This window comes from Carassius carassius, chromosome 4 (genome assembly GCF_963082965.1).
Source record: "Carassius carassius chromosome 4, fCarCar2.1, whole genome shotgun sequence".
Lineage (NCBI taxonomy): Eukaryota > Metazoa > Chordata > Actinopteri > Cypriniformes > Cyprinidae > Carassius > Carassius carassius.
This window is the reverse complement of record NC_081758.1, coordinates 11,971,204-11,986,993: the sequence shown is the minus strand read 5'-3', so window position 1 is coordinate 11,986,993 and position 15,790 is coordinate 11,971,204. Positions and strand designations below refer to the sequence as shown.

General features: G+C 39.5%; 1 protein-coding gene across 1 annotated transcript in view; it reads right to left on the bottom strand.

The window, feature by feature from the left end:
* LOC132135067 (vacuolar protein sorting-associated protein 37D-like) overlaps positions 1-15,790 on the bottom strand; it is a 42,696-nt gene that overhangs the window by 10,567 nt on the left and 16,339 nt on the right. Inside the window, exon 2 of the mRNA XM_059547176.1 lies at positions 9,915-10,086. Within this exon, the coding sequence (XP_059403159.1) occupies positions 9,915-10,086 (172 nt within the window). The remainder of the gene's footprint in view (positions 1-9,914; positions 10,087-15,790) is intronic.

Here is a 15,790-nt window from a genome sequence, read left to right as displayed (position 1 = left end):
TAAGACATATTAGCTGAAGCTGGTGAATGATGGATGAATTATAGATAATCATTTGATCCTCCAATCGTTAAGGAGCAAATCAAAGTTAGCATACATCCCAATGGAACAGGCTTTTTTTCTCAATGCAATGCAATGTCAAACTGAGTCATACTGTATGTCAATGGATATGACTCACTGCTATCCATTACATAATACACAACAAACTGGGAAGTTTGTGTGCACTGGGAATCATATTTTTCAAATAAAGTCAGGGTAACCCTCATTTCACATACAGCACACAGTGAAAATGACATGTATATGACAGTGGGCAAATGCATAAAGCGCAGCATAATTTGAAATCACGAGTTTAAAGTTTAAAGCATTCCATTCACACAGACCGACCGTCACACAGAGAACATGCGATTATGCTGGATAAAAATGCACACTTCACACAGGCATAATATAAAAGCAATTGTTATAATACTTTCTGTATACATTGATTCCTTTGTTTAACCATTCTATCAGCGCCGTCAAAATATAAAGTTATCGGTCAATGCCGATATTTGGAAAACGGCAAATATCGGCCAATATATCGGCTTTGGCGATATATCGGTCCACCACTAGTCTGTATATTTATAGTTTTACATGTAAAGCAGTGTATATTTCACATGATATCCACTCACATGAGATTAAGATTCATGTTTTACTTTCATATTATTTCTATACTAATATAGTATTTATTCATATTTGAAGTAGCTTTTATGATGACATTTTCAGTTGATTTTCATTTTATTTTAGGTTTTAGTGGTTTTATTTTGTGGTTGTTTCATATTTCTATAATTTTATTTCTGTTTTAGCTTAGTAGTTCAACTTATTTTCAGTTTTTGGCCAACGTAACAAGCGCTTTTAAAGCTTTTTAATTATCTCAGATTTATTACAATTAATGAAAACTGTTTTGAGCAGTTTCAAAAATAAGTTAACAACACTGCTCCTGTTATTGTTAAGTTTTAGTGCAGAATCACTAAATCTTTTTTTGTCATGCCAATAAAGCATTTTGAACTGAAACCTAATTATTTTTTATCTTTCCAGCTAGGTGACAACCCTAATTATTATGTCAGTAAAATATGCATGAGCATGCCTCGAAGCATGAGATATTAGCTGACACTGGTGAATGATTAATTAAAGATCAATTGTTCATTGTAAACACAAGAGAAAACACATTCTCCAAGTCTTGAGCAGCGAAACAAACTTAGCATGCAAGACGCGCTGGAGTGGACTATTCAATTTTTCAAAATAATGCACGCTGTCAACCCAAGTCATATGTCAATGAATTGTACTTATTAATATGTATGGAAGGAAAGTGCTATTTACACAAGGACTTCTATCACAACACTTTAGCAAACCTTTTGTTTGCATTGCAAGCTAATGCTGTGGTGTCATCACATTGGTCTATTGGCCTCTCATCTTTCATTCAAGAGTATTTTCACTTTCTATAACTCCCCTTCTCTTTCTAAAAAGAAGGTGTGTACTGCCACAATGATGGATGGCATCCAAACTATTTGAAATAATTTATTATCTGGCATCTATTCCACATTGGTATTGTTTAATTAAATTTGCCAAACTAGCTTTAATGGACTTAATTGATATTTGTGCATGCACACAGGAAAAATTGCAACGTTTTTTTTTCTTTGCAAGCACGTATGCACACACTCCCTCACTTCCTGTCAAAATAACCGGTGGGTGTTCTTTTGTGGTCTTTACAGATAAATACCACCGGCTGCTTTCCTGTCATCAGAATGAAAGGAATAACTTCAGACAACTAATGCTCCCCAGTGGGTTTGCATGCGACAACCCACACATCACATCCTCTCGTACTAGCATGTAAAAGATGATTTCAGGACAAAAATCAACATGAATATTCTAAATCAGTATGCGGTCATTTCTTTTCATGGAACACAAAAGGATAATTACATGAATTTCATCATGCATGACATTTCACAGTGAAGATACAAAAAAGAACCATAAAAGCAGTCCATACGGCTTCTGCACTGTAAGTCACTATAAGTAAACTGAAGTCAGAAGTCAATGATATTTCTCCAGAAGAAAGTCATACAAGTCTGGGACAATGTGATTGGGAATAAATGATGTCAATCTTCACACTTCTTCTTGATTAAAGCACTGAACTGACATCTTGAATGATTCTGCACTGCAACATTCTGTGAAAGTGTCACTTCCGGTGTTAAATTAGAGGGGAAAGCACACCAGCACCCTTCTGAAGAATGCACTCATTGAGGGTTTTTGTCAAGGTTTTCCTCGGGTCAAAGCAGACAATGTGAGGACACCACACAAGCCCAAACCCAGGGATGCCTGAGGAGACCTTTCTGTTTAATTAAAAGGCTTGACAGAAAGTTCAGCATGTGTTTCCTTCTAATAAACAGCAACAGGCTTAAAACAGACTCAGCATGACTAAATCTCATTTAACAATCGTGTATAATAAAATCGAGGATAATAAAAGTTATCCTTTGCATTATCCTTTTTTTTATCCTACTGTATATATTTTAAAGTTTATATATGAGATTTGTAATGTTTTTAAAGAAGTGTCTTATGTGCATCAAGACTGCATGTATTCCTTTGGTGGCAAAGCCACATTTTCATCAGCCATTACTACAGTCTTCAGATTTCATTCAAAATGCTGATTTATTACCACCTTATTTTTTTTTTTTTTTTGGAACCTGTGATAATTTTTTTCAGGATTATTTGATGAATAAAAAGTTTAAAAGAACAGCATTTATTCAAAATAGAAATATTTTGAAACAATAATATTGTTTCTATTTTGAACAAATACAGTACCATTCAAAGTTTGTGGTCATGTTTTTTTTTTAAATACTTATTCAGAAAGGATATGTTAAATTGATAAAATGGTGAAGGCTATTTTATATTGTGTATTATTACAAACAATTTCTATTTTGAATAAATGCTGTTTCATGTTTTCCAAAAAATATTTAGCAGCACATATTTGCCATCAAAGGAATAAATACAAAATCATTAAAATAGAAAAGTTATTTTCAACTTTCAAGTTGTCTAGGTATTAGATTTAGTATTAAAATTAGTCTTGTTATAATACTGTACTAATACTTATATCTTATTTCTTAATACGTATATGGTATTGCAGAAGAATGCACAATCTACCACACTACAGACAATATGCTTATTAGTGGGATATTTTATATGAAAATGTTTGAGCAATTTTCCTAATATTCAGCAGAGCATTTAGTTTTCCTTCCTTTCAGTATCACTGAGCTTAAGCCAATGTGAAAGAGTCAATGCAGAAATGTCAACATAATGTATCAAGTTTATTTTTTCTAAGGGCTTTTGGCATGGAGAACCCAGTTTGGGTTGGATTCTCAGGAGATTGATTTCAAAAGCTTGTGAGAGGCCCCTTTCTCCAACTAAGTGATTAAGCCTCATGAGTGTAGTAGCTCAATGGCCCCAATCCAGCTTTGATAACTGCCCCCCTGCATTCAAACACTGAGAGAGGGCCAGAGTGACTTCAAGTCCTGGTAATTAGAAGCTCCTCCATCAGTAAGAACTATGCACTCTCACAGATTTCCCTGGCCTCTTTGGCAGCTCCAGCATGACTCTTTTCCACGTGATTTACAGACACAGATGCCCTTTTCATGCTCGCAATGACAGCTGAACCCCCTCTGGGGGAGTTGATGGTTTTTGTGGTAAAGTGTGGAGCGTTTGAATGTGGGTATGTGTTGAGATGTCAATGATAGGTTGCAGTGTATGTGAAAGGTCAGCAGGACGGTGTCGTTACGCTAGGTTAACAATAAAAGGGCACTCGTGGTATTCTTTGCTTTTGAAGCAGGATGGATAGTCTATCGCATACCAGCACAGGCCAAGAATGTGCTGTGGGCCACATGTGAGGGAGAACAGTAGGAATAAGAGACTTAACCTGAGTCATGCATGTACACATTTGGCAAAAGCATTAAAAGCAAATGAGCAAGTCTGAGTGGGAACAAAACCGCCTGGAATGGTGGCATCGTCAAGTTAGATTTGAATTCCCATGACGAAACAAGTTGAGCATCTTCCAGAGCCAAATTCTTCTTCTAATGTCTATCGCAGCCACAACGTATTACGTAATAACTCGCAATCCTCTGAGCCAGAACTCCGGTCTCAGCTGATGGAGCAATCCAATGGTTTTTCATTCTTTCTTTCGGGTCTAAAGGAATGAGATTCAGATGTTTGGCCTTAAGGGGAACGATCTCCCACCCATCCGGCTGTAGCCTGCAGCTGGAGGCACTGGTACATGTGCACTACATGGTGACAGGAAGGTGAACATTCCACCCTCCTTCTGTCACTAGCTGGCAGCTGTGAGAGCGAAGGAAAAAAACATCCAAAGCGGATCTTTGCCCATGTGGCCATGGAGATGGGAACTTCCTGTACAAGCTCTGTCAAAGCATGTAAGCAGACTAGCAGATATCTCTGCTGATCTTTTGTTGCTCAGTTGGACACTGAAGGAACCCCACTGTCTCCTCCTTTCTGCCTGCTCAAAACAGTTCAATTTCCTGCTGGCATTTCACTTCAGCACTTTTTTTCAGCTATCTCCTTCAGACTTCAGTTCCCAGACGCTGCTGGGCTGGTTGAGACTTTCTGACTATCATATGAATCTCTGCCTTTTCTTCGAACAGCACTGGAAGTGGGGTCACAAACAAAAGCCCTTTCAAATGGATCTGCATCAGTAGTTGGGCTGCACAATGGTGAGGAGGGGCCAAAAACGTCAACATATAATTCCTATCTGCCTCTTTGGTCTAAGGGCTAAAAGGCGGGCCCAAAAGTATGAAAGGTGGTTCAATGTTGTGGGCTACAGCGGAAATATATACGGCCTGACCATACATGAATTAATGCAACTGTCTAATCTTGTTGTCTCTACAGCCACCACATGCCTAAATAATTTATGCACACGGGAGGCTGTTCAGCGAACAGGGCCAAGATCTATGGCGGAGAAAGAATTCCAGAGAAAGATTTCCAGAATTCCAACGCTTTCCCCTGAGATTCCAGCTGAGCCACTTCATTTGAGCAGTTTCCTTTGCAATTCTTTTTTTTTTAAATCAGTGTACACAACCGAAACTTGTTGTTTGACTTGGCCTAAACAAACAGAGAAGCAAACTAAACAGTTGCACCATTTTTGAATGTGGTATTTCACTGTAAACCCACATTACAAGACACTTAATATGCTTAAACTGAGTATCAACAAGTTTCTTAAACTCATACGGTTTAATACAATAGTCACTGTCATTGTTTTTAGCCCAAAACTCAGCTTAAATCCATTGATCTTTCAATTCATGGCAGGTCCCTGTGAAACTAATATAATGTTCACATTTGCAAAATATCTGTAAAAGAATAACTGAAAGGAATTTAACTATCTATATCTATAAAGCACTGTTTTACCTGGAACAAATTTCACCTACAGGAATCAGGATAACACCTTAACCAGAAGTTCATCCATCAAGATAAGTATTCAAGGCCAAATTCACACATTTTTACTGAATACATTTTACCAAAAAATGCCTTATTTACATGTATGCTAGTAAAACTACCAGTCCGATCGCCCAACAGTCATCCATTGTAAATGACTTACTATAAACATGTTTTTATTGTTTTTACAAACTGAAGGAAAACTCAAGTCAAAATGATTCTCTTCCCACTTATCTTCCTTAGTTTAATAAACATTCAGAATCCTATGACTATTTAATCATTGAAAAGAGTTAATGCTAAAATCCTGACCATGTACCATTATGAACTTTGATGCCTAAAATAATAAAGGAAACAATAACAAAAGGACTGATTTCTAGCTCACAAGCTCTCTGTTGTACAACCTAATAATAGTCAAGCCATGTCAGAGGGCCAATAAAAAAGATGAGAAATTTATGCTGAGCATTCAGCCAAAAGAGGAAAACCGATGAAGAACACAATAATATTTATCTTATTCTGGCCACGCTGAGAGAAAAAGGAAAACTAGTCCTTTTGAACCCATGAGGAACAGTTTGGGAAGTGAAACCTCAGCACCTTAAGTACATCTGATCCAGATGAGGGCAACTGTTCCTGGAATGGTGTTGAAAAGAGGTGGGGAAGCCAGGTGTGGACCTTGTGGCCCCAGACTACCCCTTTGGGACCTGACCGCTACACTCCACCCTGGTGAGGGGGCGACCAAAGGAAACGCTGCTCCAGCATTCGATATATAGCAGCTGGATGGATCAACAATTCAGGCATAGGTCAGCATGTCAGCCGTTCTTGCATTGAATAAATGAGGAGCTCCGGACATCAGGGTGTGTTATTATGGAACAATGTTGCCTGGAGATATTTAAATATTACCAGCAGAAGCACATGACAGCAGTGTCCCGATGCTATTCTTAAACTGTTCAGTTAACAGCCAGCGTATCATCAGATATCGGTCATCAGATTAGCAACATGCTTTAATGAACTCTGTCTAACATGGCTTTAACCTGGGGAGGAGCACAGAATAATTTTTCCCTGAAATATGTTCTATCCTGACACATTTGTGTTGAGCTCACATTTTAAACAGAGTAATCTTTTCATTTAGGACCCCATAAAACTAATTCATTTCATTATTTTATGTTTTAATATACACTCACCTAAAGGATTATTAGGAACACCATACTAATACTGTGTTTGACCCCCTTTCGCCTTCAGAACTGCCTTAATTCTACGTGGCACTGATTCAACAAGGTGCTGAAATCATTCTTTAGAAATGTTGGCCCATATTGATAGGATAGCATCTTGCAGTTGATGGAGATTTGTGGGATGCACATCCAGGGCACGAAGCTCCCGCTCCACCACACCCCACAGATGCTCTATTGGGTTGACATCTGGTGACTGTGGGGGCCATTTTAGTACAGTGAACTCATTGTCATGTTCAAGAAACCAGTTTGAAATGATTCAAGCTTTGTGACATAGTGCATTATCCTGCTGGAAGTAGCCATCAGAGGATGGGTACATGGTGGTCATAAAGGGATGGACATGGTCAGAAACAATGCTCAGGTAGGCCGTGGCATTTAAACCATGCCCAATTGGCACTAAGGGGCCTAAAGTGTGCCAAGAAAACACCCCCCACACCATTACACCACCACCACCAGCCTGCACAGTGGTAACAAGGCATGATGGATCCATGTTCTCATTCTGTTTATGCCAAATTCTGACTCTACCATCTGAATGTCTCAACAGAAATCGAGACTCATCAGACAAGGCAACATTTTTCCAGTCTTCAACTGTCCAGTTTTGGTGAGCTTGTGCAAATTGTAGCCTCTTTTTCCTATTTGTAGTGGAGATGAGTGGTACCGGTGGGGTCTTCTGCTGTTGTAGCCCATTCGCCTCAAAGTTGTGGCTTCACAAATTCTTTGCTGCATACCTCAATTGTAACGAGTGGTTATTTCAGTCAACGTTGCTCTTCTATCAACTTGAATCAGTCGGCCCATTCTCCTCTGACCTCTAGCATCAACAAGGCATTTTTGCCCACAGGACTGCCGCATACTGGATGTTTTTCCCTTTTCACACCATTCTTTGTAAACCCTAGAAATGGTTGTGCATGAAAATCCCAGTAACTGAGCAGATTCTGAAATACTCAGACCGGCCAGTCTGGCACCAACAACCATGTCACGCTCAAAATTGCTTAAATCACCTTTCTTTCCCATTCTGACTTTTAGTTTGGACTTAAGGAGATTGTCTTGACCAGGACCATGTGATTGCTTGATTAGATAATTGCATTAATGAGAAATTGAACAGGTGTTCCTAATAATCCTTTAGGCGAGTGAAATGGTGGGTAATGTAAGGAATTCATACTTTAGGAATTCAACTTAAATTTAATCAAGATTTATTATTATTATTATTATATAATTGTTATTAATGAAAATCATATACAATAGTAATGCAGTATTCTACAAGGTAAACTGAATATTTATTTTGATGATTTGTCATGAGGATTTTTGAGTTTCAGTCTGTATTTAACAGTACCTTTTATCAAATGAAACCATGAAGTGAAAAATCAGCTTTGGAGATTAATTTAATTTGGAGTCTCCTCATACAGCGAGACGAGACAATCAATAAAACACTGATATGGATTTATCACCTAGCCCTAGATATACAGTCAGGTCCATAAATATTGGGACATCGACACAATTCTAATCTTTTTGGCTCTATACACCACCACAATGGATTTGAAATGAAACGAACAAGATGTGCTTTAACTGCAGACTTTCAGCTTTAATTTGAGGGTATTTACATCCAAGTCAGGTGAACAGTGTAGGAATTACAACAGTTTGTATATGTGCCTCCCACTTTTTAAGGGACCAAAAGTAATGGGACAATTGGCTGCTCAGCTGTTCCATGGCCAGGTGTGTGTTATTCCCTCATTATCCCATTTACAAGGAGCAGATAAAAGGTCCAGAGTTCATTTCAAATGTGCTATTTGCATTTAGAATCTGTTGCTGTCAACTCTCAATATGAGATCCAAAGAGCTGTCACTAGCAGTGAAGCAAGCCATTATTAGGCTGAAAAAACAAAACAAACCCATCAGAGAGATAGCTAAAAAAACATTAGGTGTGGCCAAATCAACTGTTTGGAACATTCTTATAAAGAAAGAACGCACCGGTGAGCTCAGCAACACCAAAAGACCCGGAAGACCACAGAAAACAACTGTGGTGGATGACTGAATAATTCTTTCCCTGGTGAAGAAAACACCCTTCACAACAGTTTGGCCAGATCAAGAACACTCTCCAGGAGGTAGGAGTATGTGTGTCAAAGTCAACAATTAAGAGAAGACTTCACCAGAGTGAATACAGAGGGTTCACCACAAGATGTAAACCATTGGTGAGCCTCAAAAACAGAAAGCCAAATTAGAGTTTGCCAAACAACATCTAAAAAAGCCTTCACAGTTCAGGAACAACATCATATGGACAGATGAGACAAAGATCAACTCTTACCAGAGTGATGGGAAGAGAAGAGTATGGAGAAGGAAAGGAACTGCTCATGATACAAAGCATACCACCTCATCAGTGAAGCATGGTGGTGGTAGTGTCATGGCGTGGGCATGTATGGCTGCCAATGGAACTGGTTCTCTTGTATTTATTGATGATGTGACTGCTGACAAAAGCAGCAGGATGAATTCTGAAGTGTTTCGGGCAATATTATCTGCTCATAATCAGCCAAATGCTTCAGAATTCATTGGACGGCGCTTCACAGTGCAGATGGACAATGACCCGAAGCATACTGCGAAAGCAACCAAAGAGTTTTTTAAGGGAAAGAAGTGGAATGTTATGCAATGGCCAAGCCAATCACCTGACCTGAATCCGATTGAGCATGCATTTCACTTGCTGAAGACAAAACTGAAGGGAAAATGCCCCAAGAACAAGCAGGAACTGAAGACCGTTGCAGTAGAGGCCTGGCAGAGCATCACCAGGGATGAAACCCAACGTCTAGTGATGTCTATGCGTTCAAGACTTCAGGCTGTAATTGACTGCAAAGGATTCGCAACCAAGTATTAAAAAGTGAAAGTTTGATTTTATGATTGTTAATCTGTCCCATTACTTTTGGTCCCTTAAAAAGTGGGAGGCACATATACAAACTGTTGTAATTCCTACACCGTTCACCTGATTTGGATGTAAATACCCTCAAATTAAAGCTGAAAGTCTGCAGTTAAAGCACATATTGTTTGTTTCATTTCAAATCCATTGTGGTGGTGTATAGAGCCAAAAAGATTAGAATTGTGTCGATGTCCCAATATTTATGGACCTGACTGTAGCTAATATAAAAAGCAAACAACTCAATGTGTGTTGAACCATAAAGAAAATGAGAAACAGTTGGTGTAGTTAGCATTCACAACATCACTCGCAGAGAGACCCTAAATCTCTACTCACCAAGTCGGCTTTGCTTTTCCCTGCAGGCTGTGGTCAGTTTTGCCAGTTCCTTGTACTTTGCAGCCAACTGCAGCTTGCCATTTTGAAGGTGAGGGCGTCGTGAAAGGCTCTCTTCTGCAAGACTCCAATTGGTTACTAACATGGATTCCCTGTCCAGCTGTAGCTCCTGGAACTGAACACAAATTTCAGTTATTCATCGCTCAAGAAACAAAACTAGAACAACAAAAGCAGAACACAAAGGCTTGATCATCTTTAATACAATCTAACACCAATCAATTAATCCGACAACCTAAAGAAAGTCCAACATAAGCGATGAGTACCACAGGGACATTTAAGTTCATTTTTAATGTACTGTGTACATTTATACTACTGTGTGTGGAAAAATAGCAAATGCAGTATTATAAAGTCAACATTTTGTTTCTTCTATTAAATAACTGTAAATACTGAAGCAAAAAATGATTACACAATATTACATGAAAAGAAGATCTTGAGAATCTTGAGAAAACCTTGACAAACTTTGAGGTTTGAATGTTTTATTTTAAAAAAAGGCAGAAAAAGTTAGATGAAGACATAAAAGAACTCTCATGCCATATTAGACCACTTCAGACCTCATTTGACCCCCAAAGAAACCATTAAAAAACCAGTTCAGTTCCCAATAAACCTTTTTAGACCAATTAGATCTGGTCAATAAGATCAAAGCACACCAGAGCACCTTTCTAAACATTGCTAGCGTGTCTCAAATAGTGTTTCTTATCAAGTGTTGTTAAGCATGGTTAGCATGTTACTTTGTGTTGCTAGCATGATTTACTGTTAGAATATTAGAGTATAATCTATTAGATTAACATGTTTAGGCATGTTGCTAGCATGTTTCTAACATGTTTTAACTTCTTGCTAGCATGTTTTAGATTGATAGGATGTCTTGTTACTTATCACGGCTGCATCAGATTTACAAGAGATAGCTGGAAGCGAAGCTTGTATTACTTGAGGTTTTATCACATAGCATACTGTATAAACAGAGTCTATAGCCTCTTATTTTTTCATATTGAAAGAGTACGTTCCACAACTGAGGGATTTTTTTTTACTCCTTTGGATCAGGATCCTGTGTAGATGCTGTTTAGGAATGCAGTTCCTCAAACGAGATGGCCATCAAGGTCACCACAGAAGTCAGGAATGCAAGAACACAAAGAACTTGAAATGTATTCAGGGCTTATGAGGCGTACAGAGTGAGTGTGAATAATGCAACTCAATGCATCAAATTTCTCAGGGGTCATATGAGGTTAGGTTATTATGCCAGGCACAGAATCCATGAACGTGTCCAAGAGAGATTGTAGGAAATTTAAAAGAGAAAATAATAGCCTTCAGTTTTATACTAACTTGACTGAGGATTTTAGCTAATGTGTTTGATGTGTAGAGAAAGATCCTTATGTTTCATGAGAACTGGGCAAGGCTTTGAGTCTGAGTTTACTAAGATGTAAGACTATACAAAAAGAATTGGTTCTTTTTAGGAAATAAAAACATGATACAGCATAGCAAGAGTAATCCAATTCATGAACAAATTACTCTTATGTAGTAAAAAAAAAAAAAAAACATACGGTGCAACAAGTATGGATCAATTCAAAAACAATGAAAATGAGTCATTCAAGCCATCAAAAAGACTCAAGACAAACTCAGGAGTTCAACTGAATCAGTCCAGTGGTTCCTTCACTGAATTAACTTACAGAATTAACCAGCAGAGTGGTTATGGAATCAAGCTATCGTTACTTACAGTGATATCAATATATTTTAAATTACAGGATGGATGAAAAGTGTTTTATATTACAGTCTCATATATACAGTTTGTAGAGGATGATAAGTACATAGTATATACACCCAATCCAGAGCTATAATCTTCATCATAATTTTATAGCATATATATATATATACATATATATATACACACATATATATATATATACATATATATATACACACATATATATATACATATATATATACACACATATATATATACATATATATATACACATATATATATATATATATATATATATATATATATATATATATATACATATATATATACACACATATATATATATATATATATATATATATATATATATATATATATATATATGTAAAAGCTTACTTCAAATGTTATTTTTTTTTTTTTTTTGGTTGTGTTCATTATTATATCTGTGAAAAAAAATCAAGTTAACTGCATAGTTTTGACCCTGCTATTAATTTGTTTAAATATTTTTTTCCTTAAAATGTTCCTATTAAAAGGATTAGTTTACTTCCAGAATGAAAAAAAAAATCCTGATAATTTACCCACGCCCATGTCATCCAAGATGTTCATGTCTGTGACGAGTGGGGCGGGGCCGAGAGAGGTGGGAACAGAGCGAGGCCAGTGGAGTGATTGGAAATGAGCGACACCTGCTCGACCCACCGGTCTCGAGTCCCACGGAGGAGATAGAAGGATATAAAACTGGAGCGACGACAGTGACGGACGAGAGAGGACCAGGCCTGGATTTTAGTTGTGTTTGGTTTTGATTTGTGCGCGACAGTCGTCCGCGAGGGGCTGTTACGCTGTTTTGTGTTTATTTTGTAATTAAAGTTTCTGTTTGATTGTCCGCCAGTTCCCGCCTCCTTCTTCCCATAGTTATGGAGTTTTATCGTTACAGTGGTGCCGAAACCCGGGAGAAGGAGGGACGCGCTGCTGAAGATCCCTCGCCGCTGTGGTGAATCCAGGGAGTATGCCGCCATGGACGCTCGAGGTGGTGGGCTGGAGTGAGTTGCCGGGGACGGGCGAGCTCGCTGCCGGCCGCCCGTGATGTGGAGGGCCGGGTGCCATCCGTGAGGGAGCGGAGGAGTCGGCGCTGTTCGCCAGGGAGCGGGAGCCTGCTGCCTCCATGAAGGAATCCGGAGGAGCAGGGAACGGGGGACTCCTGCCGGCTGCTCAAAATTGGAGGAGCTGTCGCCGTCCACCAGGCGGCGGAGGAGTGTCGTGCCGTCCGCCGAGGGCCGTCCAGTGCCACCGCCAGGCACCGCGGAGGAGATCACCCAGCTGGTGGAGGGCCGAGCAGCAGTGCGTCTGGGAACCGGAATTTTTTTTCTCCTCTCTCCCCTCTCTAGTCTCTGTCGCTCCTCCTTCCATCTCCTTTTCTCTCGCCTCGTCTGTCCTACCCCCAGGTTCCCGCAGGTCCCCGTGAGCGGTCCCCCCCGGAGGGGAGGGGGGGGGGTGTATAGTAGAGCGTAGTCTCGAGGGTACCCCCCGGCCTGCGAGGGGCGATGGGGGTATGTGACGAGTGGGGCGGGGCCGAGAGACGTGGGAACAGAGTGAGGCCGGTGGAGTGATTGGAAATGAGCCACACCTGCTCGACCCACCGGTCTCGAGTCCCACGGAGGAAATGGAAGGATATAAAACTGGAGCGACGACAGTGAAGGATGAGAGAGGACCAGGCCTGGGTTTTATTTGTGTTTGGTTTTTATTTGTGCGCGACAGTCGTCCGCGAGGGGCTGTTGCGCTGTTTTGTGTTTATTTTGTAATTAAAGTTTCTGTTTGATTGTCCGCCGGTTCCCGCCTCCTTCTTCCCATAGTTATGGAGTTTTTATCGTTACAATGTCTTTCTGTCTTTGGTTGCAAAGAAATAATTAAGGTTTTTGATGAAAACGTTCCAGGATTTTTCTCCATATAATGGACTTTAATGGAAATCAGTGGGTTGAAGGTCTAAACTGCAGTTTCAATGCAACTTCAAAGGTCTCTTCACGATCCAAGCCGAGGAATAAAGTTCTTATCTAGTGAAACATTCATTTTCAACAGTCATTTTCTTAGAAAAATGTAAATGTATATACTTTTTAACCACAACTGCACGTCTTGCACTAGCTCTGCGATGCTGGTCCGCTAATTCACACATGATGTAGTCACGTTGGAAAGTTCACACATAGCTAGATCTTCATCTGTGTGCTCCGGTTCAAAAGGTTAGGCTAGGGCGAAAAACTCCATCTCATTTTCTCCTCCAACTTCAGAATCATCCAACAATTTTGTTTTACCTTTTTTGCAAAGGGCATTTGACTTTCTTTGCGTGTTCATTTTGTAAACACTGGGTCGTTACTTCTGCCTGCATCTTGGTGACCCTTCCAACATGACTATGTAATGCACGAAGTCGAAGTCTAGTTTTCACTAGATAAGACACTTATTCCTTGGCTGGGATCTAGTAAAGCCCTTTGTAGCTTCACTGAAACTGCAGTTCTGACCTTTAGCTTTAGCAGTTTCGGTCTCATTGAAGTCCATTATATTCTGTAAGTGAACTACTCCTTTACCTTTTTCTTACTAGAATTCTTGTATAATTTATAGCAGCAGCTGAACAGAGACTTTCTTTTTTCTTTCTTTCAAGTAAAATGTATATTTAAACTGAAATATAATTGAAAGAATCACAAGTGAATCAATTTTGGCAGTCATTTGAATCGAGGGCTTGTAATTTGGGAAATTAATGTCAATAACCAGTTCATACACTCTTAAAAATAAAGGTGCTTCACAATGCCATAGAAGAGCCTTTTTGTTTAAATGGTTCCATAAAGAACCTTTAACATCTGTTTCACAAAACAGTCTTTGTGGCAAAAGAAGATTCTTCAGATTATAAAAAAGTAAGAAAGAGATGCTTCTTTAAAGAACCTTTGACGAAATGGTTCTTTGTGGAACCAAGAATGGATTGTCTATGGCATCGCTCTAAACACACACCCAGAGCAGTGGGCAGCCATTTATGCTGCGGCGCCCTGGGAGGCAGTTGGGGGTTCGGTGCCTTGCTCAAGGACACCTCAGTCCTGGTATTGAGAGCGGATAGAGCACTGTACATGCACTCCCCCCCACCTACAATTCCTGCCGGACCGAGACTAGAACTCACAACCTTCCGATTGCGAGTCCGACTCCCTAACCATGAGGCCACGACTTCATATTATAGTAGTGATTTTATCTCAAGGCCTAATTCATGATTATGACAGGAAGGCTTACGATTCAAGGTCCAACCACAAGTAATAAGAGAGAAAAAAATAAAAAACACATGATGGCATTAGAAACAGCAACAGAGCATCTTGGAGGTAAATACCTCAGTCACCACTACTGTCTGAATGACACTAAATATTGACATTCAACTATATTTCTATAAAAGCAAGTTGATGATTTCTAGATGAAAGCGAATGAGCATTCTTCCAGTGGATTGCCATTGAAAAGGGGACACAGCCTGGAGCGCCAATGAAGACAATGCTCAACTAACTAACCGTCTCAGTTTACCACGTGTTGCTTAATTACAATAAAACCCCATGACAAAATAATCCTGCTATAATGGCTGCGGAACAAATCTGTCCACAAGTCCCTTAAAAAAAGTGCCATTACCCGCAATGCCGTCCTGCATGACATGTCCAAAGAACACTCTTTAACCATGGAGGGAAAAGCAGAGCCACGTCCAAACCAATGTCTCATGGAAAGCATTCGCAAAGGCCTAGACATCAGTTGAAACCACAGACCCCTACTTTTACTGTAAGTGAAGGTTTGGGTAATAACAGAACTTCATTTTTCTTCTGTTGCTGCTATGAATATTAACTGCCAGTTTTATGCATTTCAAAACTTGGGGAACATTATGAAGACTGAGCGTGCTTAGTCAAGCATAAAAGAGGATTAATGATTTATTCGCTCAACGAATATGAGAATTTTGCCTTCCTTCTTAATGCTGTGCAAGACCCCAAACAGAGTGGTGATATTCCCACTGGTGGCACATCTATTACAGAATCTATCTAGCTAAGGGGGAATATGAGAAGGGCGGTCCCCTTTGATCAAGCTCCCATCTTCTGAAGACGATGAAACTGGAATCCTTAGGCTG